This window comes from Sceloporus occidentalis, unplaced genomic scaffold (assembly GCF_023333645.1).
Source record: "Sceloporus occidentalis isolate IW3139 unplaced genomic scaffold, rSceOcc1.0.p SCAF_6, whole genome shotgun sequence".
Taxonomy (NCBI): Eukaryota; Metazoa; Chordata; class Lepidosauria; order Squamata; family Phrynosomatidae; genus Sceloporus; species Sceloporus occidentalis.
The window spans coordinates 84177703-84204758 of NW_028316986.1; the positions used below are offsets into that span (position 1 = coordinate 84177703).

A 27056-nucleotide genomic window follows, 5' to 3' on the forward strand; every position below is an offset into this window, starting at 1 on the left:
TCAATACACATTAGACTGTGTTTGCTACATTAGATTTAGCTGGCCAATACACATTAGACTGGAACATGGCAACATTAGGAGGAACTTCCTGACAGTAAGGGCTGTTCGATGGTGGAATAAACTCCCTTGGAGTGTAGTGGAGTCTCCTTCCTTAGAGGTCTTTAAACAGAGGCTGGATGGCCATCTGTCGGAGATGCTTTGATGCATGGCAGGGGGTTGGACTGGATAGCCCTTGCGGTCTCTTCCAATTCTATAATTCTATGATTCTACAAAGTTGAAGTTTTGCTGTCACTTTAACTTGCATGGACTGCATCCTCTGCAAGGCTACAGCTCTCCTGGGTTTTGAGAAAACAAAATGAGAGATGCAACCATGTTTCAGAGACCATATAGTTAATTTACTAATTGTTTTTCAATGGGGAATGGCCTGAAAACATACAGCTGGGTTACATAGTAACTTCCTCAGGTGCTAAAATCACAATCAGCTTTCATAAAGGCATTTGCCAGACAAACAAAACACACCATACCTATACAACACCTAAAGGTTTTTCCAGATTCAACAGTACAGAGGCTTTTTGAGAAATTCAATTTTTTATTAAGATATTTTGACTTGGCTTCTGGCAAGGTGTTTAATGTCACTGACTAAATCCCAGTTGTGTGTGATCCTTCTACTGCTGGGGATTGTTTTGACAGCACATTTCAGGTAGCCAACAGTCCAGTGATCTCAAGAGTTAAAAGTGTCACAATATTTGCTACCTTTTGGGAATAAATAAGATTGCATAATTTTAACAATTTAAATATTTGATGTTTGCAAGGTTGCTAGAAACACTGCGCCCAGCAAAACCTCTTCTGTTAATACATTCCATGTTGTAGTTTTGTTGTTAGCTTCCTTGAGTCAGCCTCAACTCATGGTGACCCTGTGAATGAGATGTCTCCAAGCCCCAAGCCCCTACCTTTCTGTTCAGGTCCTGTAGGCTCTCTGATTAAGTCTATCCATCTGACACGTGGGTCTTCCTCTCTTTCTACTGCCCTCTACCTTCTCCAACATTGTTGTCTTTTCTAATGAGTTGTGTCTCCGAAGTATGACACCTCAATTTAGTCATATTTGCTTCCAGAAAGAATTCAGGCTTGATTTGTTCTAGTACCCAATTGTTTGTCTTTTTAATCATCAACCGTATTCTCAGCACTCTTCTCTACATCTTAAATGAATTAATTTTCTTTCTATCTGCATTTTTCACTGTCCAACTCTCACATCCATACATGCTAATGGGTAATACAATGGCTTGAATGATTCTAACTGTAGCGTTCAGCTGTATATCTTCACACTTTAGGATTTTGTCTTATTCTTTCATAGCTGCCCTTCCCATTCCAAATCTTTTTCTGATTTCTTCACTGCACTTGCTTATAACCTTTGTAATTATGAACAATGAAAGTAATCCCTTCTCACAACCACATGCATATGAATGCAAAGACTTTTCTTTTGTACAAATAAAGCTAAATAAGTCAAATAGATACAACAGTCACTGGAGCTCCAAGGAGCATGGAACAGTTTGTGAGTGAAAGAAATGCGCCAGAAGACAGTTTTCCATGTAGTAACCCACTGGGTGACCTTGGGCAAGTCAGCCCCAAAGTAAGCCCCTATGAATAAAACTTGCCAAGAAAACCCCTTAATAGGTTCACATTAGAATACCGTAAGTCAGAAGCATATTGAAGACACACAACCAATGTCTCTGAAAGTCTGACAGAAACGAAAATATAGCAGTGTAGCATGGCTAGAATCTGACAATATCTGGTGAATCTTTGGATGAGAAGTAAAGCAAAAGACTTTGTAAAAATGATCTCCATTTTCTGGAATGATATGGAAAACAGTATCAGTATGTAGAGAGATCTTGTAGCGCCTTTAAGACTAACTGAAAAAAATAAGTTGGCAGCATAAGATTTCATAAAACACACAGAAGCACTGGGAGCAAAGAAGTGCCCTAATGGAGGTTAGTGTGGTTTTTTTTGTCTGGAGCAGCTTGCAAGGCTCCTGTAAGGCCTTAGCAATATCAGGAAGGGAAGGTTTTTATGCAGAAGATGGATGAATGGTGTGCATGCAAAAACAAGTAAATACAGATGGAGGCTGTGGAAATTGTGTGCAGTGTTCGGGACTGAAAAGGGCTGGCTAGTATTCATGTGAAAGAGAAACTTGAGAGGACATTTTCTTCTTCTCTTCAGGCAGCAAAATTACTTGGGCTGACCCTGGGCAACACTAATTCCAAGTTATTTTCCATTTCATGTGAAATTACAGGCACACATGGCTAAAGTTCAGCATTTCATAGTCACTGGAAACCAGGTCCATCAACTGAAAATAAAGCCGATATTGCTTCCAGCATGCGCCCTAGTCCATTTCCAGATAAAACCAAAGTTCAGCACGAAACGCGCTTCACTATTTGGATCCTGTTATATCCTCTACAAAGCACAACACTAAAAGAATCAGCAAGTCCATGCAGCACTATTTAAAGATGCGCACAGCAACTCTGAGAGTAAATTCACATATGCACATTCGCTAATTTGTTAACTTTAGGTTCATGATTACTTGTTTATATGAAACAGCCTGCATAGTTCAAAAGGTGCAAAAATAATTCATGTCTCATTTACAGGTCACACAGTACTTTCAGCAGAGAGTTCAAATGTTACTCTCAAAGGAAAACAAAGTGACCCTTTGTTATCAGTTTAATCTCTAGAGTTTTGTGTGTTTTTTATTTTTGTTTTTTTAAAGCCTAAATAAAGCAGGGACAGATTCTGACCTGTTATACTTGTTCTGCTGGTGAGTCTATTCTGAAGCTCATGTTAACAACAACCACAGTCAATATTTAAAGCAGAAGTGAGGATAATGTTCGACTACAGTTTTAACCAGCTCAGCAAACTCTCAGGAATGATAGGTGGTGTAGTCCAACCATATCTGAAGTGCCACAAGTTGCACACCTCTTGCTTAAAGTATTGCTTCCAAGTATCTATATATTTATGACAGCTGTCACTATGAAAGCATGGATGATTCTTCAAGTGCTTATTTCCCTCCACTTTCAATCCCATCTCACTTGCCTACATAACAGTATGAGTACCACATAAACAGCCAATTGCTTGTCAGCACATAAAACCAGACGGCTCTATTTTAAACCAGACACTGTTATTATGAATGTTCACACATCATACCTATTAATTTGTTTGCTTTTTACCCTTAAAACAGTGTATTTCCCAAAAATATGCATGGCCTTCTGGACATCAATGTTGGAGTGTCTATCCAAAAGACAAGGGTACTGTTACATATGATACTGTGAATGGGACCAGGAGTATGGATCCACTACCTGGTTCCCCACATATAGATAGTACACGTAAACAACCATAAGGAGCGGCAGCAACATATATATCTGTCAAAAACACCATTGTCTACAGGACAAGTCTGTATAACATTCTGCTGCATTTTAGGCATACACTGGCTGAAAGAGACAGCTAGCTACAAGGAGCAGCAGTTACAATAGCACAGTAACAAGCAGTGCTCCAAACACTGCCTCTTTCTCATTACATTCCCCTTCTCCATCTGCTCTCCACAAGTTCCTTGGAAAGCATCCAAGTCCGCACATTGAACCTATCAGCTCTTCACATGGCTATGTGGCATTTCACAGCCTGTACTGAAGCAGCACTTTCATTTTTCTGGTCCACCAACTGTTGTGTGTCACACTTAAAAAAAAAAACACACACAAGCCCAAATGTTAACCTAACCCCTCAACTGGTTGACATGCCAGAGCACAATTTCATTCCTTTTCTGCCTGATGAAATTTTAAAAGCCCATTAAAATTCTGAAGCAAGACAGAAATACTGGCTAGAACGGTTAGAGGAATGACCCAATTTACACCAAAGAGTGTTGTAACCTCTAATATGCATTTCCTCTCAGTTTCTCTAATGAGACTGAACAAGCTGCTATACTGTTCTATTTGGCATATTTTTGGCCAGTATAACTGCAGGGCAAGAATTAACATGGGTCTTTTCTGCCATAAGGTCTATTACTTCTTTGCCCCCCCCCCCCAAATCCACATGAATTCAGGGTTTTCCATGTGAAACGTGTAGGACTATAACTCTGAAGACAAGGGTTTAATTCCTCATTTGGTCATGATACCCTCTGGGTGACCTTGGGCAAGTCACAGGGTCTCAGCCTCAGGGAAAGACAATGGTAAACCTCCTCTGAATAAATCTTCCCAAAAAGGCACACAACAACTGCCCAAACAAGACGTTGCACAAAACCATCCAAGTCCCTATTCCAAGAACTCAGAATGAATAAAAAATACTTTCTCACTGATATAGGTATACTATCTTCTACACCTTCCAAAGGTGAGGAAATAACAGGGTGCCAGAATCTGCAACCCTATGGGGTTGGTTGATATAGTTTTTGGGAAGGAAGGTAAGGATATTCTGCATTTTTAGACCTTAACCATATTTGCATGGAAGGAAGAGTCAAGATTTCAGACTCCTAGCTTATTGTCTAGGACAGTGATGGTGAACCTTTTAGAGACCAATAATAATAATAATAAAATTTATTTATGTTTCCCCGCCTCTCCCGGTGGATCGAAGCGGGGTTACAGATTAAATAAAAGCACATGTGTTTACATAAAATTCAATTAAAAGCAGCTAAAAACAATAAAATACAGTTCCGGATCCCTCCGCGTAAGGCGAACTCCGCCTATGCTCAAGCCCCATTGTAAACAATGGGGCTTGTGCACAGCGGCACGGCGGCACGCGGGGCGCAACGGGCGCGCGTGCCCATTCAATTGAATGGGACGCGCCGCCCCTTCCGCCCCACGTGCACCCCGCGGCTTGAGCGCGTATGCTCAAGCCGCGTAAGGCGCGCCCGCGTATGACACGGACGCGCTGTATCCAACATCAGACAATAACAATAGCATCAACAAACAAGGCAGGGATCATACAGAGACAGGGCATGTCATTGATATCCGGGGGTTATTCATATCAGGTGGGGTATGCTCGGCTATAAAGCTCGGTTTTAACCGCTTTTCTAAATGTCTCTAGTGAGGTCGCCGAGCGGATCTCCTCAGGAAGACTGTTCCAGAGTCTCGGAGCCGTTGTTGAAAATGCTCTTTGTGAAGTAGCAACATACTTCGAGGTTGCTGTCTCCAATAGGTTCTTACCCGATGTTCTAAGAGTGCGGGGCGGATTATATAGGGAGATTTGGTCCGTAAGTAACTCGGGCCCAAGCCATGTAGGGCTTTATAGGTAATAACCAACACTTTGTACTGTGTCTAAAAGCAAATAGGGAGCCAGTGAAGATCTTTTAAGATAGGTGTAATATGGTCGAACTTTGATGAACTGGTGACCAATCTGGCTGCCATATTTTGCACTAACTGAAGCTTCCAAGCTTGGTACAAGGGTAGCCCCATGTAAAGCGCATTACAGAAATCTAGACGAGTGCGCCAAACTCAGTGGCGTTCCCGCACCAGGTGTCACTCAATGTAGGGGAGGGGACTTCCAGGTGCAGGACTTCTAATTTTTAATTAATTTGTTTTATTTATATACCGCTATTCCAAAGATCATAGCGGTGAACAGCAAGTAAGCTAATTAGCAAGTAAGCTAATTTGCCCCCAACAGTCTGGGTACTCATTTTAGCGACCTCGGAAGGATGCAAGCCTGAGTCGACCTTGGGCCCTTTTGCTGGTCTTGAACTCACAACCTTGTGGTTTCGAGTGAATGGCTGCAGTACAGGCATTTAACCACTGCGCCACCAGGGCTCCTTCTAGGGGGTGGGACTTCTCCCATCTTTCCATGGTGGGAGGGGTGGAGAAACAGAGTGCTCCTTCTCCCTCGCTCCTCCTGGCCTCTGCCATGACAGGGGCAATGGCGCACGTGCCTTCAAAGTTGGTGCTGCGTGCCCTGTCTGGCACATGGGCCACAGGTTCACCACCACAGGTCTAGGACCCCCATATTCATGTCTGCCATCTGACCTGACTCACCATCTGTAGTGGCTGAAGGAATTAGAAACTAAACAAGAAAGAAAAACTTAGGTTTAGGCTTAGTGGTGTGTGTGTATGTGTGTGCCTTCCAATCATCTGTCAACATATGGCAACTCTATGAATTTCATATAGTGAACCCCCCCCCCCTTTTTTTTTTTGAGTCACTCCTTGAAAATACAATCTCTAGACCCCTCAGCACCTGGAGCCCTTTCACGTTAACCTGGTGTTTACAGCACCTCCATTTTCTGGAATTGACAGCCATCTTATGTTAGAAAAACAGGAAAACTGTACTAAATTGCCAAAACCTAGTACAGTGTAATACACCAAGCAAGCTGTATGTAGTTGGGACAGGGCAAGTGAAACCAGGAAAGGGAGGGCATTTTTATATTACAAAATTACAGGGTTATGATCCTAGGATTTGCAGTTGGGGAAGTATCTAGAATTCTCATCTAGAGAGCCAAAGTGCCTCACCAAACTATATAATCCAGGATTCCACTGTTAAAGTATAGAGTGTATGAAAATGTTCAGTTGTTACATAATGGACATGGTCATTCACTTTGCAGAAGCCTGGAATTGGCTGCAGCTGGGACTCAAACCAGCAGGTGATGTCCAAGGTCACAGTATGTGCCAGAAACATGTAGCAATGTGTAAATATACTGTGTCATCTTTGCAAGGGGGACGATATTCCAAGATGCACAGGAACTTGTATAGGAAGAGGCTGGACAAGGTGTCCGTATAGCAAATGTGTATATAAGCCCAGATGTCCATTTGTACAGTTTGTGGGGTTTGTAGTTGGTGGATGGTGTTGGTAATTGTTCTCCCGTGTGTCTTTGCAACAAATAAACAAAGTGCCTCTTCAGAGATAAGCCAGGTGTCGGTGTGCCTTTCATCTGGCAGCTGTTTTCCTGGCATGCTCCAGCAGCTTGCCAGTTGATTATCTTCACACAAGGCTTCCAAGTTTACTCTGCGAGCTCACATTTGCATCAACATCCACGGTATAATGCCATGGCAGTTAAAATTGAATCACAGAGCTATAATTGTGTTGTGTGAAACGGCCCAGGGTCTCCAGCAGAAAAATTCAAAAAGGGCAATTCAGTCCCCTCATCTGCACTTTAAGACTGTAGAGAACTACTTCAAGCCATATACCTAGCACAACATAAGGGAGATCTTTTGTGAGGTTTTATTTTTCTTTACACATATAAATTGCTTCCTAAAATTGTCCTTCTCCTCATATAGCTTAGAAAAGGAACAATTACTTTATCTCAATAAAGTTACTTCTTTGAAATTAAGGTGTAAATTAAGAACATTATGTTTTGCTTACTGAAAAGAAGTTTGAAAAATGTACTAAATTAAGACAAGAGGACTTCCATTCACAAGATTTTCTCACATGACAGAAGAAAAGTACATGCTTCCCCATTATCCTGTGTTCTGCTGTAAACATGAAACTAATGCTACAAGCCACAGGAATTCCTTGTTACTGGAGGTGCCTGATATAACTTAGTTTTACTTAATACAGATTCCTCACTGTTAAGTGACTTTGTTGTGGTAGCAGTTGTCCATGTTCAAGTACAAGCTGCATTTGCAGAATCTATCATCACATGTTAAAATGGCAGATTTGGGCAAGAAATGGCATAGTCAAGAGCTTGCATGCACTCATATATAGTTTTGCTTGGCTTCTATGTCACATGAAAACCAGGTACTTCTAAGATTTCTATGACTTCTATGATTTGAACTGTGAATACTCTGTTGACAGGCAGTCACCACACCTACTTTACATATAGAGTCTTCTTTTTTGGATAAAGTGCAGTGGGAAATTATAGGTATTTATAAAATGAAACCAATTATAAGAGTTGGGAAGTCATGTCACTAATCCATCTCCATTCTAGAAAGGTTTTTCATCATTTACATGAGGAGGAGGAGGAGGAGGAGGAGGAGGAGGAGGAGGAGGAGGAGGAGGAGGAGAAAACAGGCAGCAATTTACAGCCCTCCTGAACTACTGGGGAAGTAAATGACTGAATTATCATTTAACTTTCTACTTGCCTCTACCTTGCTGTTGACTGCCCTTGAGTCAATTCTAACCCATGGTGATCCTGTGAATAAGACATCTCTAGGACTCCCTGCCTTCCACTGTTCTGCTCAGTTCCTGCAAACCCATACCCATAACCTCTTTAATAGAGCCTATACTTCTAGCATGAGGCCTTGCTCTCTTTCTGCTTCCCTCTACCTTTCCTAGCATTATTTTTTCCCCAATGAGTCATGGCTTATCATGATGTGTCCAAAGTACAACAGCCTCAGTTTTGTCATCTTGGCGTCCAGGGAGATTTCTGGCTCAATCTGTTCTAGGACCCATTTGTTGTCTTTTTGGCTTTCCATGGGATCCTCAGTACTCTTCTCCAACCACATCTGAAATGAACTGATTTTCTTCCTATCTTCTTTCTTAACTCACCAGCTCTCACATCCATACATGGTAATAGGGAAAACAATGGCTTTGTGTTAGTTGGATATCTTTGCATTTTAGAATCTTTTCTAGTTCTTTCATAGCCACCCTCCCCTTCTTAATTTTCTTCTGATTTCCTGACTGCAAACCCCATTTCTATCTAGGGTTGCCATTTCACGGCGGTGGGCGGGACTTTCCAGCCTCCTGGGGGCGTGCCCGGTCCCACCCCGCCCTCCCCCCATTCCCGGGTGGCTGCCTCCCTTTGCTACAGTGCTGAGCAAGAGGGCTGGAGCAGCAGCACGACTGAAGCTAGCAGGGGGCGGGGTCTGCTGCTCTGCCCTGCCCCTATTGGCCAGCCCTCTGCTTCCTTATTTGGCATGCTCCAACGTCCAAGCAGGGAGGGCTTTGCACTCAGGCAAGCTGCTTCCCCTCTTTCTCTTTCTCTTTCCACTCCTTCTCCTTGTTATTCCGTTTTTTTCTTCTCCTCCTCTTCCTCCTCTCCTTTTTCTTCCTTTCTTCCCCCTCCTCATCTTCTTTTTCTCTTTGTTCCTATTCTTCTTCTTTCTCCTCCTCCCCCTTCCTCCTCTGCTGTTGTTGTTGGCATTGTTGTTGTTGTGTGCCCAACTCTTTTCTGACTTATGGCAACCCTGCCTCTAGCCCCCTCTCTCTAAGCCCCCCTCCTCTTCTTCTCAGGGGTCCAGGGCTTCTCAAGGCTTTGCCCCCATTAGAAAAGAAAAAAAGACTTTGTAAGGGATCTGACCCATAAATCCCCCCTAAGTTGAGACATACCTGGGAAAAAGAGGGGGTGAGGGGTTTTGGGGGGGTTGGAGGGGGCAAGGAAAAGGAGGAAGGGGGGATTGCTAAGAAGGTTTGGGAGTGGGACATGTAGTTTGCAATGGCACAAGGGACTGCCTGTGGTCTTGCAAATGCTATGCCAGCTTCGGAGTGGGAAATGTAGTTTGCAATGGCACAAGGGACTGCCTGTGATCTTGCAAATGCTATGCCTGCTTGGGAGTGGGAAATGTTCTTGTAGAACTGGGCGGGGGGGGGGTGTTTGGCCAGAAAGAGAAGTACATTTCAGCCTTCTGTCTAGGAATAATGCCAAAATGTCTTCCATTTTGAGCATGCCTAAGAAACATGCATTTATATTAACATTTTTAAAAAATGATCAATTTTTTCATGTGTCCTCCATTTTTAAAAACGTGTCCTACATTTGAAAATGTGGCCCTACATTTGTCCTACATTTGTCCCGGTTTGGAGGTCCTGACTTATGGCAACCCTATTTCTATAATTGTTTGATCCCAGGTATGAGGATTCTTTTACAACTTCTGTTTCTTCATTACTGAATTTGTCTAGATTATCTGTCATCATTATTTTTGCTTTAGTCTTGCCTTTCTACGTTCTTCCTTGATCTTCCTTAGCAGTTGTTCCAGGTCTTCCGCTAGCATTATGGTCTGTGTATCCTAGACTGTTGATATTTCTTCCACCTATTTTCACCCCTCCTTCTTCTGTGTTCAAGCCTGCTTTCCTTAAAATATGTTTTGCATATAAGTTAAACAGGTAGGATGCAGCCTTGTCTGATCCCTTTGCCAACTGGGAACCATTCTGTTTCCCCCTGTTCTGTTCTGACAGTGGTCTCTTGTCCTAAGTACAGATTTCTGATCAGGACTATCAGATGTGTTGGCACTCCCATGTCTTTAAGGGTGTTCCATAGCCTTTTATGATCTATGCAGTCAAAGGCTTTGCTGGTGGCGCCCTGGTGGCACAGTGGTTAAATGCCATTACTGCAGCCACTCACTCAAAACCATAAAGTTGTGAGTTTAATACCAGCGAAGGGCTCAAGCTTGACTCAGGTTTGCATCCTTCTAAAGTCGCTAAAATGAGTTCCCAGATTGCTGAGGACAATTAGCTTACAGTTGTAAACCGCTTAGACACTGTTAATTCAGTATGAAGCAGTATATAAATGAAGCTGTTTGTTTTGTTTTGTTTGTAGCGCACACTGAATGATCAAAAAGACCCCACACATGAATTCCCACCCCAATCTTTGAAGCCAAGAAATTGCCCATTTATTTTCTTCTACCATAATGTAAGATTAGGCAAAATTTCATGTCTTTCATAACAGCATCCCTTAAGAACTTAATTAACAGGTTGCATGAATATAACAAACAACTGCAATGCACATAAAACTGCTGCAATGCAGTGAGATCACTAAGAACAATTACCACAGACAGGATCTGAAAATGATGGCAGGCTCACTCAGAAAACATCAATATATAATACACCAACACTGACACTGTCTATATACTGTGTGAGTAAATAAATGAATTAAACAAGGTGATTCTGAAGGAAAGGCTTGTGTGGACTGGACTGTGGATTGCTTGAATGCTTGCTTGAATGCTTTCTTAAATCCTTCACTGTTGATTTCATGAATTTGTACTGTTGGGCAAACCAGTGAGAGGAAGGTGTAACTTTACAATCACCATCCCCATTGCATATTATAGAGCTTATTACTCATAAAGTGACACAAAGGTGAGGCATGCAGTACCAGCAACAGAGAGTTCAGTCTCTTCTGAGAATAGTTTTCCTCTTCCTTTGGTTCCCTGATTAGTGTGTAAACATTTGAAGGAAGGGCAGCATATAACTTACTGTACAAAGAAATTAAACAAATAAAATTTTAAAGTAGTAAATTATTTAAAACACTCAGTTCAGTGAACTAGTGTTGAATTCTGTGACTCAGTGAAGGTGAGTAGGCCAGTAATGCTTATGACCTGAGAAATTGCAACACAGACCTGTATCAAGACCTATTTTATATACCAGAAGTGACTGTCATAGGAATAATGACATTTATCTCATTCTTGACTCTTATAATAGAAGTCTTTCCTCCAGCAAATAGCTTGGTCATTCATTTCCCTTAGTTCTAGAAGACTTTAGTTTTGTTTTTTTTTAATCTTTGCTTCAGAGGCTAACACTTCCTTTCATAAACCAAGACTAAACCTTTTTTGGCCCCTACATATCTCAATATTTCTAAAGACAGCATGTCAAAAGTTGAGCAGAATGACTATCACATGCTCAAGCCCTTTTATATCCTTTTAGAAAACATGCTTTATTGAGAGTTTGCAGATTTGGTACAGTGAAGGCATCTGGTTCTGAAATTAATTTGTAGGAATATTTTGAACCTTACATTAGCAGTCTAAAAAAACCCCAACTAAATATCAGCGCTTAGGATTTTAAAGCTAGTAGCCAGTACATCAGCTGTCAGAATACTTAAAAGGAGATTTTCAAAGTGAGACATTTTAACATGCTTCTGGAGCTTTAAAGTCTCATGGGAAAGGATTTTATTTTATTTCTTTTTATTTTTAGACTACTGTAGCCTCATGAGGAAACTTTTCAGAATATATTAATTTTGCTGCTAAACTCACTGGGTGACCTTGGGCCAGTCACACATTCTCAGCCCCAGAAAACACTGTGATAGATTTGCCTTAAGGTCACCATAAGTTAAACAGGTAAAGCCCTCTCGATCCCTGCCCATCTTGGCTGACCGTTCAGGGAGGAGATGCTGTAAAATCACTGCTTCAGACTATAATAAATGCATCCCTTAGCGAGGGGAAATTTCCATCAGTACTTAAACATGCAGTGGTTAAGCCACTCTTAAAGAAACCCTCTCTAGATCCCCTGATAAGGAACAACTATAGGCCAGTCTCTTTACTACCATTTTTGGGCAAGGTGATCGAGAGGGCAGTCGCCTTCCAACTCCAGGCTGTCTTTGATGAAGCTGATTATCTGGACCCATTTCAAACTGGCTTTAGGGCAGGATACGGAGCAGAGACTGCCATGGTCGCCCTAGTCGATGATCTCAGTCTATGCATCGACAGGGGAAGTGTGACCCTGTTGGTGCTCTTGGACATCTCAGCGGCATTTGATACCATGGACCATGATATCCTTCTGGAGCGCCTGAGGGGGTTAGATATTGGGGGCACTGCGCTCCAGTGGTTCCGTTTCTACCTCTCAGGCAGATTCCAGATGGTGATGCTGGGGGACAGTTTTTCTCGTAAAAGAGAACTGACATCTGGCTTCCCTCAGGGCGCCATTCTGTCCCCCATGCTTTTTAACATTTACATGAAGCCGCTGGGAGAGATCATCCGGAGACATGGAGCGTGGTGTTATCAATATGCCGATGACACCCAAATTCACTTCTCTATGTCTCCGACTGCTGCAGTGACTAAGGATGGCATCTCTCCTCTGAATGCCTGCCTTGAGTCAGTAATGGGCTGGATGAGGGAAGACTAACTCAAGCTGAATCCAGAGAAAATGGAGGTGCTCGTGATAGGTGCCCCTGGTCTGGGGAAGGAGATTTCCCAACCCATCATTGACAGGGTCACACTTCCCCTGAAGAATGAAGTTCGCAGTTTGGGAGTGCTCATCTCATCTCATCTCTACAGTTGACATCTCAGGTGGAGGCGATAGCCAGGAGTGTATGGTGTCAGCTGATATGCCAACTGCGTCCCTACCTGGCTCAGGGGGACCTTAAAACAGTAGTACACTCACTGGTACCCTCTCGTTTAGATTTCTGTAATGCGCTCTACATGGGGCTACCTTTGTACCAAGTTCGAAAGCTCCAACTGATTCAGAATGCTGCAGCCAGACTGATCACCAGGACACCGAGATCAGAGCACATTACACCGGTGTTGAAATCTCTACATTGGCTGCCAATTAGCTTCCGGGCGCAATACAAAGTGCCAGTTATTACCTATAAAGCCTACATGGTCTGGGCCCGAGTTACTTATGGGAACGCCTCTCCCTACATAATCCGTCCCGCACTCTCAGAACATCTGGCACAAAAATATTAGAACACCCCAAAACCAGGTTGAAAACTAGCTCTTGTAAAACATTTTCTGTGATGGCCCCTAGACTTTGGAACAACTTATCGGAAGAGATCTGTCTTATACCTTCTTTGGAAGCCTTTAAGAGGGCATTGGAGATGGATCTCTTCCGGCGGGCCTATCCAATGGATCTCCTCGAATCTGATTTTGAATATCTGAATACGATAACTCGATTCTTACGACTGTGAGCAATACTGTAACAACTCTTCCCTTTTTATTTCTGATTGATGTATTTTGTATTGTCTATGTATTTTATGATGTTTTTATTGCTGTAATCCCACTTCGATCTGAAGGGAGAAGCAGGAGATATAAATAAAAAATTATTATTATTATTTATTATAAGTCAGAAACTACCTGAAGGCATGCAACAACAATTCTGCATTCCATCTATGAAGCCTTTGTCCACTCTTTCCACATGACAACAAACTTGCTCCAGAAAGTCAGTTTTCATAATTCAAACCCTGCATGTCAAGCTCTGCGATCAGATAAGCAGCAGTCCCACTGTTTCCTGCCTGCCTTCTTTTCTTCTTTGCTGTTCACAGTCCAGACCACAGAATGGTTCCCTTGGTTCAGGGGCTCTCCTAGCTTTTCCAAAGGTATGATGATGGTTGTACACATTGCTATGCACTTCCTTAGAACACGTACTGATGTAATATCCTGTTTGGATTACTATAACACGCTCTACATGGGGCTGACTTTGGAAACTGTTCAGAAACTTCAACAGGTCCAAAATGCTGCAGTTGGACTGCTGGCTCAGGCTGGTTTCTGGGAACACATAGCTCCCTTGTTGAAACAGCTTCATGGGGTACTGGTCTGTTCCCAGGAAGAAGTGCTGGTCAGGACTTTAAAATGCTATATTATATGGGAGAGCCATAATGGTGTAGGTGTGAGCATTGAACTAGGACTCTGTAGACCAGGGCTTGAATCCCGGCTCAGCCATGTAAACCCACTGGGTGACTTTGGGCAAATCACACGCTCTCAGCCTCTGATGATGGCAATGCCAAACCCCCTCTAAAGAAACTTGCCAAGAAAACCTCATGATAGGTTTGCTTTAGGATCACCATAAGGCAGAAATGACTTGAAGGCACACAATGACAACATGGCTTAGAAAGCTTGTATCTTTCGATATGAACCTGTCCAAGTATTAAAATATTTAGGAGAGGGTTTTCTGTCTGTCTCACCACCTTCCCAGGCTTGCTTGGTATGCACACAAAAGAACAGAAGCTATGGAACTCCCTCACAAGGCTGGCTCAGTTGATGCCCTTGGTTGGCCAGCAGGTAGAAACTTTCCTCTTTAATCAAAATTGCAGCCTTTTACTGTTTGATAGAAGAAGGTATTATCGTAGTGTTGCGATAATATCTAGTAAGTGCTTATAATTCTTTTTAAAAGTTTTTGTATCTCATAATGTAAGCTGTGTTGAGTCCCATTTTGGGAGGAAGGCATGGAATAAACCTGGTAACTTAAAATAAATGCAGTATCAAGCATTTTTTTTAAAAAAATTGTACAGTACTATTTCAGTTCCATGTTATTTCAATAGCCAGCAAGCCAACATGGAGGAAGTCCTCATTCCTCTGCTTCTTATTGCATTTAAATGGCCAATTATATCGCTGAATACACTTTCTGACTTTGAGCAGTAGTGGCTAGAGAGGGTCTCTTTTTTGACACCATATTCATAATTGACTTTGCTATAGTACCTGGGCAAATACTGACCAATAATGGAACAACACATTATATGGATATGACTTACCAGTAGTTCTTCTAAGTACCCTGGAGGAAATTTTAGGCTGAGCCGAAGTTATTCATTTAGCAGTATTGATGGCTACAGAAGCATCAATAAAGCTTCCTTTTGATTGGCCAGAAATAAGCAAACAAGCACTCATACTTCAGTGGGTTTTATAAAGCAACACAGCACTTTTAGGGTCCCAAATACCCTGAAAGGACCAGATCCCATCTGAACTTGGAAGCTAAGATGGGTCAGACTTGACTGGGACCATCAGAGAATACCAGATCCTATATGCTATATTTCACAGCAAACCACCTCTGAGCATTCCTTACAAAAACCCAGTAAAATTATAGGGTGACCATAAATCAACAGGTGATTTTTAGACAAAAAGACACACACTTAGAGAAACTCAAATATAGTTTTGTCATGTGTGCGTTATCTGTTTGCCTTTTACGGACTAGTTCACCAGAACAATTCATATTTTCAGTGCCCTCCCCAATCGTGTTTGGAGATGTTTTGGAGATTCCCAAAATTTCTGGGGGATTTTGTTATCTTATCCAGTAGCTGTTTGCATCCCATCAAAACATGTTAACCTGGACTGAAAGCTGAAATCTTATACTTGCTTGCCTCAGTGTAAAACACATTGAATGAAGTTTTCTGAAGGCTACACATATCTAGGACTGTCTGATTTGCACATCATAGTGAGATTGTAAAGGAAACATGCTGTTACATGCTGCTCAATCACTCCTGTTTGACTACTTCTGCCACCAAAACACAGGTGCAAATGAACCTTTGATATTAGCAAACAAAAAAGAAATTTGGTATTAGCAAACAAAAAAGAATCTCTGAAAATGCCAGTCGCAGATGCTGGCGAAATGTCAGGAATAAACTCTTCTGGAACATGGCCACATAGCCCGAAAAAGCCACAAAAAACTATAAATAAGAAATTGCTTAAATACAGCAATGAACAGATATAAAACTCAACTCCCAGTTCTCAAAAAGATGAATGTACATGTCTGCTAAAATTGTGTTTCTGACATGCATTGACATTTGGAACAATAGTAACCTAGCAAAACCCATGTAAAATTGTGATAGCACAAAATCCTTTTTTTCCATTTTTGGGATATACGATCATAAAGCTTCATTAAATATAGAGTAATGGGAGCTAGAACCTGATTAAGGACCAGGCCTCAACATTCACCAAGGACTTTCTTGCAGCTTCTAACCTTTGTCACTCACTTGAACAGCAAAGCGAGACAGAATTGCAGCCAAAGTGGGGCCACCAAGAAAAAAAGGGGACACAACAGCACTCCCAAGATTTACAAAAACACAAAAAATAGTTAAGAGGATTGATAAAGCCCACCTATCAGACCCAGTAAAGTTTGAGTAAGCATGAATAGAGGTACAGATTTTTTTTTTAAAAAAAATGGAAATTGATAGACCAGAAAATCCTGTTGTGCTGACTGCCACACTGAAAAAGAACATTCCAAATTACAACATTTTAATGCAGAGCTCATTTGTTTCCAACAGCAATCAGACATCCAAAGTTAGAATGCTTCAGGGCAGACACATTTCATAATTCCTCTGGATACTATCTGAGCAGTCTTTTCATCAACCTGATCTGGGCACTTGAAATCCTTAGACACTAAGGTGATAAATCTTCTAGTAACCTACATGAATTTACAGGTAATGTCACTATACAACAGGCTTTTATTATGGCACTGAGGAAGTGCGAATTGGTGGACATGGATAGAAAAATGAGAATTCTTTTTGTGAGCAGACAAATGTATTGCTGCCACTGTCTTGTTATATGGTACTTTATATCTTTGGACTTTGGAATAACTTTTCCTAGGGTATTTCAACATTTCTTATGTCGTCTACACTTCTGTCATGGAGGGTTCATTCTGTTCTATTCCAGTGTTCACTTCTATCAGGCAGAATTCCTATTTTCTGGAGAGAAAACAACACGAACATACATCTGGGCCTCAGTTAATGAAGTAGGCACACTCCTAAGCATTGGTCCTTTTGAATAAAATTTGGGGGCACAGGCAGAAATCCCAAAAAAGCAACACATTTCAATGAATTTTTTTTATTCAAAACACTACAAAAGGCTTCTCCAACACAATATCCTCAAAACATTTGGGACTATAGATCACATTATGAAACATATTCTGACTGAGATTGATCAGTGGTAGCTGGCACAACAGCTATGTCATTGGGGAGGTGACTCCAATATAGGTTTTGGTCTAAGTTTTAAAGGAACTAAGGTACTGAATCATACCCCCAAAATAGGTGTGGCACTTTGGATATAACTTCTTTAAAGTTCTGATGAATTCCTGAACAGATTCACACAGATCCTGATTAGAGAGCCACTGCTAAAGACAGCCTATAGTCCAAACACCTGGAGAATCACTGGACTGATTCTCTGATTCAGGTGTGCCTAAGACACAATACTCCGCCTCTATTACATTGCTGGCAGATTCAGCTTGCTTTCTGCTCACCTGTCAAGGAAAATGACATGCTCACAAGGTAGATTTCTCATTACTACAAAAGCTTAGTCACAGGGTTGTTTAAAAAAAGGGGGGGCCATCAAGCTGGAAGAGCAGTATTCATCACCTGCAGGGCAGAACTATTCCAAAATCTCACCTTGACAAAATTCAGAAACAGAGGATGCATCTACACTGTAAAAATAATGCCATTTGACATCACTTTAAACTGCCATAGCTCTGTCCTACAAAATCCTGGGACTTGTAGTTTTGTGAGGCACCAGCATGCTTTGGCAGACCTTGTAAAACTACAAATCCCAGGATCCCATAAGCTGCAGCTTCAGCTATTAAAGTAGTATCAAACTCCATTAATTCTGCAGTGTAGATGTACCCTGAGAAGCATAGTGTGCAGTGATTAATATGATGGACTGAAGCTTAGGAGACCCAGGTTCAAAGTCTCACTCATCCATGAAAACTCAGGGCCCATTCACACTACGGAAATAACCTGGTGTGAAACAAGGTTATTTCCATGACGTTCCCACTGGCCCCAAATGCAAGAAAACCCCCATTTAAACAGGTGTATTCAACATTGGGTCCTCAAGTGCGATATTTTATGAGTGCCTCAATGATCAAGATTTTCGGTAGTGTGCATATGCTACCAAATCAATCCAGATCATACTGCATCATTCATAGAAATTGAGGTGCCTTCATTTTAAATCGATATAAGTAGCAACAGGGTTAAAATGGCACAGAGAGATTTGACAACAGGAAACGTAGTGGGAATGTCGATCTGGTACTGCATCACCGTAGAGATCTGGATCTCCTCAGGACAAAAAAGTAAGTGTGAATGCCCACTCAATGTGTGATCTTGGGCCAGTCCTGAACAGTTTGGCCTTCTTCACACATGTATAACCAAAAAGACAGCCATAGTGAGCAATACTGACATTCATTTTTACCCTTTCTAATGGGCCATGGGTTGGAAGTATATGATGGCTATACAGCTGTTGTTGAACTATAACTCCCATTGCCAGCACTGCCATTAGTAAAAAATGCTGTGAGCTGCCATCCAACATCTGGAGAGCCACATTAATCCCAGCCCTACATTAGACAGTAACACAGCAACTAGGGGTAGCACTTTGTTAAAAATTTGACTAACTTTATAAAGAGCAGAATCACAAATAGCATGTTTATGCTAATGGAAAGATAGGCAAAATAGTGGCAACATATCTACTCCTATAAATTCGCAGCTGCTTTGTTAACAAACAACAAATAAAGATTACTCATAGTATGTAGAATAGTCTTGTTGAAACAATTATCACAGTTCCATCATAAACTGAAAGTTGAACAACTTGCTTAATTGCACCCTAGTTAAAGTAAGCTTGTGTGTAAGAAGCTGAAATAATGCTGTCAGCTGTCAACAATCTTTCCTGCCCAAATATGTCACCCAAAAGCCTACAAAGTTTTGCAATTACTTTTTGTAATTACAGATCCCAGGACCCCCCAACAAAGATGGCCAGTGGCCACACTCTGCCTACACCAAAGTCACTTTGAAGTTGTACCTATTCCGCTAAGTGAGGAAAGCAATGCTTCTACTCTTAGTGCAAATAAAATAAAATCACATTTTTAGCTGTTACTCCTAATCCTCTTGTTCCCATTATAAGAAATAATGGCTGCACCTCAAAATAACAGTGTTGAGAAGAGAATGCTGATCCCACACTGGAAGACTGTCAACTTGGCAAAATAAGGGGGGGAAATCCTTCTTGCTTTTTTTCTGCTACATAAAATGGCTTATAATTCTAAAAGCAGGCCAAAATGGAAGCTGACAATTCTCTAAACTTGGGGAAAGAGGAACCAAAGAAAAAACTTAAAGGAAGTGTTAAAAGGCAGCCAGAAGAAGGCTTTTCTTCCCGAAAAACATCTTTGCACAGGATACTCATTGCAGAACAGTGATGTAACGAAAGAAATGGCACATCAAAAAACTCTTTGCAATTTACAGTTGCCAGAAGATAGAATTTAAAAAGAGAGAAAAAGAAAGCACTCCTAGTTCAACTAAAAGGGTACCGCAGATTCTAGATGGTGGCTCTAATTTTAGAAAATGCACCATTTTAAACAGATTACCAGAATCCCAAATTTGGAAACAGAACATATGGAAAGAAATTGCCAGCTACTGAGGTGTCATTAAAAACTTCTGGAAAGCTTACTGGTACAACACAAAACTTGGAGAAGTTACTTTGTGGATGACAACTATCAGAACTTACCAGCCAGCACTGTTTCCAGTTTCCTATCTCTAAAACAACACAAAAGATCTCCATCCCTTCCTTTCCTTCTCAGCAGTGTGACATTCAGACTGAGAGAGAAAAAGAGAAAGTAATTCCCCCAATGGATTCACTGAGCTTTATGACTAAGGGTTCATCTACACTGTAGAAATAATGCCGTTTGCTGCCACTTCAAGTGCAGTAGGTCCATCCCACAGAATCCTGGGATTTGTAGTTTTACAACATCTTTATGGGAGTTGCAGTTTTACAAGGCCTTTAGCTTCTCCATCAAAGAGTGCTGGGGCACTGCAAAACTACAGCGTGGTACAAACCGCCCAAAAGGGGCAGCCTGCCGGCACCTGTTTTTCCACTGGAGGGAAGCCTTAGCTGCCAAACCGCGAGGCTTCCCGCCGGTGGAAAAAGAACCAGCAAAAAGTGGGTTCTTTTGAAGCCATGGCGGCAGCATAACAAGTGTGCCACTGGTGCACTTGTAAGTGCCGCATGGCACTTACTTAACAATGGCAGCACCCATGTATACAGGGCGCTGCCATTGTTACGCCTTCATCACGTGCGAGGGTTGTGAGGCATGTGGGCGCTCCGCCATCAGCCAACCCCTAGCACGTGATGAGGGCACCTAAAAGGCCTGTATGTACTGGGCCTAATATCCCAGGATTCCATGGGATGGAGCCCTGGCAGTTAAAGTGGTGTCAAACTGCATTATTTCCACAGTGTAGATCAATGCTTCCCAAACTTTGGTCCTCCAGGTGTTTTGGACTTCAGCTCCCAGAAATCCCAGCCAGATTGCCCAAGAGTTAGGGATTCTGGGAGGTGAAGACCAAAGTTTGGAAATCACCTTAAGTTTTATGGCCACAGTCCTCCTAGCCCCATTCAGCATGCTGCGTTAACTACACCACACTGACTTTCCAAGTGGAAATCGCTCAGAACCAAAAAAAAAAAAAAAAAAAGCCCAGAAAGTCCCTGTCCAAACTCTAGTTCCACAACAAACTAGAGTGGACCCTTGGTATCTGCTGGGGTTTGGTTCCAGGACCCCCATGGATACCAAAATCTGTGGATGCACAAGTCCCATGAAATACAGTGACACAGTAAAATGGTGGCAAAATCAAGGTTTCTGAAATCTGTATTTTTTAAAAAAATTTAATACGTTTTATTTATTTATTATTTATTTATTTTTCAAAGTGTGGATAGTTGAATTCTTGGATAAAGAATCCATAGAAACAGAAGGCCGACTGTATGCTTCCCAGAACTCCATAGTGAGCCCTGGCAGTTAAAGTGGTGTCAATGAGGATTATTTCTGTTATGCAGATGCAGCCCTGATCCCCCTGTGGAGCGCTCCCTTGCTCCTCACCTGCAATGTCCCACAGCTGCAACCTCACCACGATCGAGCTTGGCATGGTGGTTTAAGTGTTGGACCAGGACACTGGGAGTTCAGGGTTTTAATCCTTGCTCGGCCGTGGAAACCAGGTGAACCTATGTGTCTAGGTGAACTGATCATAGGCTCAGCTACGGAAGCATGTGAACTTAGGTGTCCAGGTGAACCTATCCAAGACGTTTGGGAGTTTTCTGCATATCCTAGAAAAATTATGTAGTTATGCAAAACAATTTCACACAATGTCGCACATTAAAGTGGTCACAAAGAAGGATTAATGTGCATCTTTTTACTTTCGGGATTTCTGCGACAATGCATTTCTGATATCACTTTATTTGTGCAACTGCATGTGATAATCATTTGTGCAATGACTTGCTTTATTTGTGGGGTGCTTTAGATGAGCTTTAATCTCTCCTTAATGCCGAAATTAGCCCCAGGGTGATAAACACCATCAGCTCAGCCATGGAAACCAGGTGAACCTATGCGTCCAGGTGAAAGTATCATAGGCTCATTCATGGTGAGCCTATGGAGTTTATCACACTGGGGCTGATTTTGGCATTAAAGAGAGATCAAAGTGCATGTAAAACATCCCACAAATGAAGTGAAAATGGGGAGTCATTGCACAAATGATTATTACACACAATTGCACAAATAAAGTGATACTGGCCATGCTTTATCGCTGAAGCTATCATAGGTGCAGCCATGGACACCGGGTGAAGCTATCATAGGCTCAGCCGTGGAAACCAGGGGAAGCTATCATAAAGTGTCCTTGTCAGGTTTCTTCAGAGGGCTGACCTTGGGTATGTCCCACTCTCTCAGCCTCAGAGGACGGCCATGAGGGCCAAGCTCCTCTGCAGAAACTTGCCAAGGAAACCCTACGACAGGCTCGCCCTAAGTCAGAAACGACAGCACAAAGACCCCCGCGGAAAGCAAAGAAGCACCCCAGGCTCCCCATCTGGAGGCTGACCTGCGATGTCCCAGAGCTGGAGCCTGACCAGGGTGCGGGTGTCCCAGTGGAGGACCTTGAGGGCGAAGTCCACCCCGATGGTGGCCCGGTAGTGCTGGGAGAAGAGCTGGTGCACGTAGCGCTTGATGATGCTGGTCTTGCCCACGCCCAGCTCCCCGATCACCAGCACCTTGAAGAGGTGCTCCCGGCTCTCCGAGGCCCCAGAGCCGCCGCCGCTGCTGCTGGTAGTAGCAGCGGTGGAGATGGTGGTGTTACTACTACTACTACTACTACCACCTCCTCCTCTCTCCCCTCCGGCCATTGTCTCCCTCCTCAGCTCTCTCCAGCCTCTGGACGCAGAGGAGCTCCCTTTGTGTGCTCCAAGTCCTCTGGATGGAGGGCAAAAATGGAGAGGGTCCAACCCAAGGGAAGGGAGGGAGGGAGGGCAGCAGCTGACTGGAGTCACAGGACGCGGAAACCCGGCAAGTTATAAAACTCCTCCAAGGGGAGGAGGCAGCCAGGCTCAGCCCAGGAGAGAGAGGCCAGGGAGGAGGAGGAGGAGGAGGGCCAAAGGGAGTCTGACTGGGAAGGGAAGGGAAGAGCAGCTCCCTCGGGGGAGCAGGCGTCCTCCATTTCAGCCTCCTCCTGCCCAGGAGGAATGCCCCAACGCCCTCCAGTTGGAGCAAGGATTTCGGTTTCTTTTGGTGTGTAGAAAGATTTTGTTGCAACTTTTGTGACTCGCTGAAAGGAAGAAGTTGGCAGCCGGAGCTTCCCTAGACTTCAGTCTGCTTCCTGAGATGCATCTGAGGAAGTAGGCTTCAGTCGACCAAAGCTCCTGCTGCCAACTTCTTATCTCAAAGGTGCTACAAGAGCTCTCCACACACCGATTCCGCAGACTAACTAACCCGACTCTGTCTTGGTGTTTTTACCTCAGGGGTGACCAGGCGTCCTCCTTTTTCCAGGGCCTGCCCTCCATTTCAGCCTCCTGCCCAGAAGGAATGCTCAAACGTCCTCCAATTTGAGCAAAAGTGTATATTTCTTTTGGGAGTTTTACGTGGAGAGATCCTGCAGCACCTTTGAGATTCACTGAAAGAAAGAAGGTGGCAGCCAGAGATTCCCTAGACTTCAGTGCACTGCATCTGAGGAAAAGTCAGTTGAAGTCTAGAAAGCTCCTGCTGCCAATTTCCTTCAGTTAGTTTCAAAGGTGCTGCAGGATCTCTCTACATACTGATTTCACAGACTAACACGGCTATATCTTGGTGTTTTTACCTCAGGGTGACCAGACAGCCTCCTTTTCCAGGACCAGGCCTCCATTTCAGCCTTATGTCCAGGAGAAATTCTCAAATATCCTCCATTCTGAGCAGGTTTAAAAAGAATGAATGTACATTTCTAGGAATGAGTGACCCAATGTCCTCCTTTTTTCAGGACCTGCCCTCCATGTCAGCCTTCCAAGAGGAATGCCCAAATGCCCTCCATTCTGAGCATTGCTGAGAAGCATGCACTTACATTTCCAGGAGTGTTTTTGCCTCAGGGTGACTGGACGTCCTCCTTTTCCAGGACACTTCTAGGAATGTATCCAGTTGTTATTTGGCTAGGTCCTACGTTTTGTCCAAGAACGTCCTGCATTTTGAAGAGCCTTGTCTTCCTTTGTGGTGAGGACGTCCGGTCACCCTGAGCTTCTCTCTTTCCCAGGGGCATGTGGCGGTGTGAGATGTAGTGGGTGACATCTGAAAGGGTTGTGTGTGTGACCCCACTGTTCCCCAAACATCTGCCTTTGAGCAGAAACTGGCTGTGGTTTTTTGTCTCGGTTCCTTTAAAATGCTGAAGGGATGAGGCGGGATATAAATAAACATTTATTATTATTATTATTATTATTATTATTATTAATGATGTGTGAGGAGAAAGGAGAGGCCCCAAGTTTTCATTTTTTTTAATTTTCAGTTTTAAAATTTCAGTTTTAAACAATTAAAATTTAATTTTCTTACTTTTTAAAACAACAACATCACATCCTACTAAATTTTCATTTTAGCCACAGGAAAGGATGAACATGCAAATACATTTAGGCTGCATATATGATATTGTAATTTAAAGGTACACTCAGACCTCCATATTGGCAGGGGTTCCATTCTGGAACATGAGACCTCAAGTCCCATTATTGTTAATGAACGCATGACATACATGTGACCCCACTGATGTGGCTGCATGCATGCACCTCTGTTGACAATAATGGGGCTGAGCCATCCACAAGCGCTCCAATCCACAAATGGCTAGCCTGCTGATAACTTTGGGCCGGCTGTATAATTTTACCACAACTATTTCCATTACATTCAGTGATGTGGGAATTAACAATTTGTAAGTAACATTAGTACAAAAACATTACTAAGGAGTCTGCATGGTGTAAGGAGATCAATGCAGGAGTAACACCATGTATACTGGATGATGCCAAGCCTAGTGATGCAATTGCTCTTTTCTCCTGACTTGTGTTGCCAGCAACTATTTAAAACAGTAAGAAGGAACAGGTAGCTTTTATGGCACAGAATTAACAACCAGGAAGTAGTTATGAACAACATGCAAAGGCTTATTGGAGCACCTAACTGCAAAAGAAGTTGTAGCAGAAGCTTTCATGGGACTGCATCAGCACTGAAGAAGTTTGACACAGCTTTAACTGCCATGTTAAGGGCTATGGAGTTTTGGAGTTTGAAGTTTTGAGAAAGAGCTCTGGTGTCACAACAAACTACGATTCCCAGAATTCCATAGCACTGAGCCATAGCAGTTAAAGTTGTGTCAGTCTGGATTATTTATGCATTGAAGATACAGACTTGTACTTCCTCAGATGCATGGAGTGAAGTAGTGTATTTAAGGAAGTAGATCAAGTTTGGGAAAGCCTCTATTACAACATCATTTGCACAGTTAGTCTCAAAGGTGCTACAAGATCCCTTTGCATATTGATATTCCAAACCAACACAGCTGTGTCTGGGAATTCTATCAATTAACAACTTTGTGCTCTGCTTGAATATCCAATGAAAGTATTGCTTTTAGTTAATTTAGCTATGGAGTTTATCACATGGGGACAATTGGAAGTGTAAACGGTGCACTGGCGATTAAGATTTACACACGACGTCATGATTAAAGTACCATTATCCCGGGAATATCCCATGAAAGTCATGTAATTGTGCACATTCACAATAAAGGTTTTCATACCATGTTGCAATCAAAAGTGACTGAAGCACCATTAACCTGTGAATAACCAGGCAATAAACATCCCGTGAATAAACATCCTGTGAAAATGCTGTGGATTATTTGTTGCTGTTTATTGCCTGGTTATTCCCTGGTTATTCCTGGGATAATGACTGCTGTGTGTGAAAATCTTAATTGTGCTTTAATAGTAATTGCATGATTTTCACGGGATAAACCCCATTTAAACTTCCAACTTTCCCCAATGTAATACACTCCTATAAGTTTCTCTGTAAAAATAACACATTGTTCACATTAAGATGTGCAAATTACATGATATGCACTGTCCTGTCTTCATGAAGGACCCACATTTCAAAATACATGTCTTTTGTCATCTTGTCCAATCTGTATTTAAAACAAGATTTAAAGCTTTTGAATCCTCAAAACCTTTGAACCCTCAAATAAGGAGCATTGCTTATAACCGACACCGGCACTCTAACTGCTCTCCCTCAGGAAAAGGCTGAAAGAACAGATAGGAAGAGGGACAGATGGAGAGAAACAAGGCTCCCCTTCCACTTCTTTCCTTGAGCATTGCTACTTCTGTGGCAGAGAAATGTGCAAACAAAAAATGTTGGCAGCTGCTTTTACCTGTTCCACATATCCTCTTTGTGCATCACAACATTGTCTGCCCCTTTAATGCTGAGCAAGAGCACAGCCATCTCTGCCTACTCACTTGCTCCCTCTCTCTCTGGGCAGTATAATCTAGTGGATTGATCACATAAGGAGGAGCATCTCTTTTTATCTTACCTTTCACTTGCGGTCCTTTGAGTGAAGTGGCAGTAAGGATTAGGCCCTACTAGCCCAGTCCTCAATATCATGCATATGCAGAGCTTGGGTGGTTAGTTTTAAAGAGAATAAAAGTGACGATACTGTCAGCCCTCCTTATCCATGGATTTTTTTTTACATTTTTTTATTATAATAATAATATATCTTATTTACAAAGCTTGCAATCTTACAACAAGATAAATAATAACATATATCAACAAGCTATAAATCTGTTATGAATTAGGCTTGTTCTTAAAGCTTTCTACAAGAAACTGTATATTTTTATCTTTTAACACAAAATCTATTCCCCTATCTCAAGGGATGCATAAAAAAAAGTTTTATTTCTTGTACCTTCCATTACTGAGCAGCCGTTAAGTAGAGTCTTACAGCTTCCCAATCCTTTTCCCATTTAATCATATCTTTCTTGTTTATTAATGCTGTTAATCTGTCTAGTTCTTTCAGTGACCGTATTTCATTTCGCCAAGTCTCTATTTGTGGAGTTTTAGGTAATTTCCAGTTCTTTGCTATTATCCTTCTGGCAGCTGACATTAAATATTTTCCAAAATTTCCTTTCTTCCTCTGGGTCTAGTAATGAGGTCATATTTAACAGATATATTTCTGGCCCCAAATCATAATCAATTTTTAGTATTAACTTTATTTCCAGATGGATTTTCCCCCCAAAAAGGCCTTATATATGTGCAGTGCCACCACATATGCAAATATGTACCCATTTCTTTTTGACATCTCCAACACCAGTTATCCTTTAATTTATATATTCTAGCTATTGAACATGGTGTTACATACCATCTGTTTACAACTAATAATTTTCTTTTATAGCTTGTGCTACCATTTTTAATCTAGCCGTTTCCCATTGTATCCCAACTCTTGTGCCCATTTTACCATGGAATCTTTAATTTCCACTTCTTCTAGGGATCTTTTCAATAAG

General features: G+C 42.2%; 1 protein-coding gene across 1 annotated transcript in view; it reads right to left on the reverse strand.

The window, feature by feature from the left end:
- Positions 1–22537, reverse strand: part of RAB32 (RAB32, member RAS oncogene family) — a 33791-nt gene extending 11254 nt beyond the window's left edge. Inside the window, exon 1 of the mRNA XM_089530234.1 lies at positions 22133–22537. Within this exon, the coding sequence (XP_089386360.1) occupies positions 22133–22433 (301 nt within the window). The 5' untranslated portion in view covers positions 22434–22537. The remainder of the gene's footprint in view (positions 1–22132) is intronic.
- Between the last annotated feature and the right edge of the window lie 4519 nt (positions 22538–27056).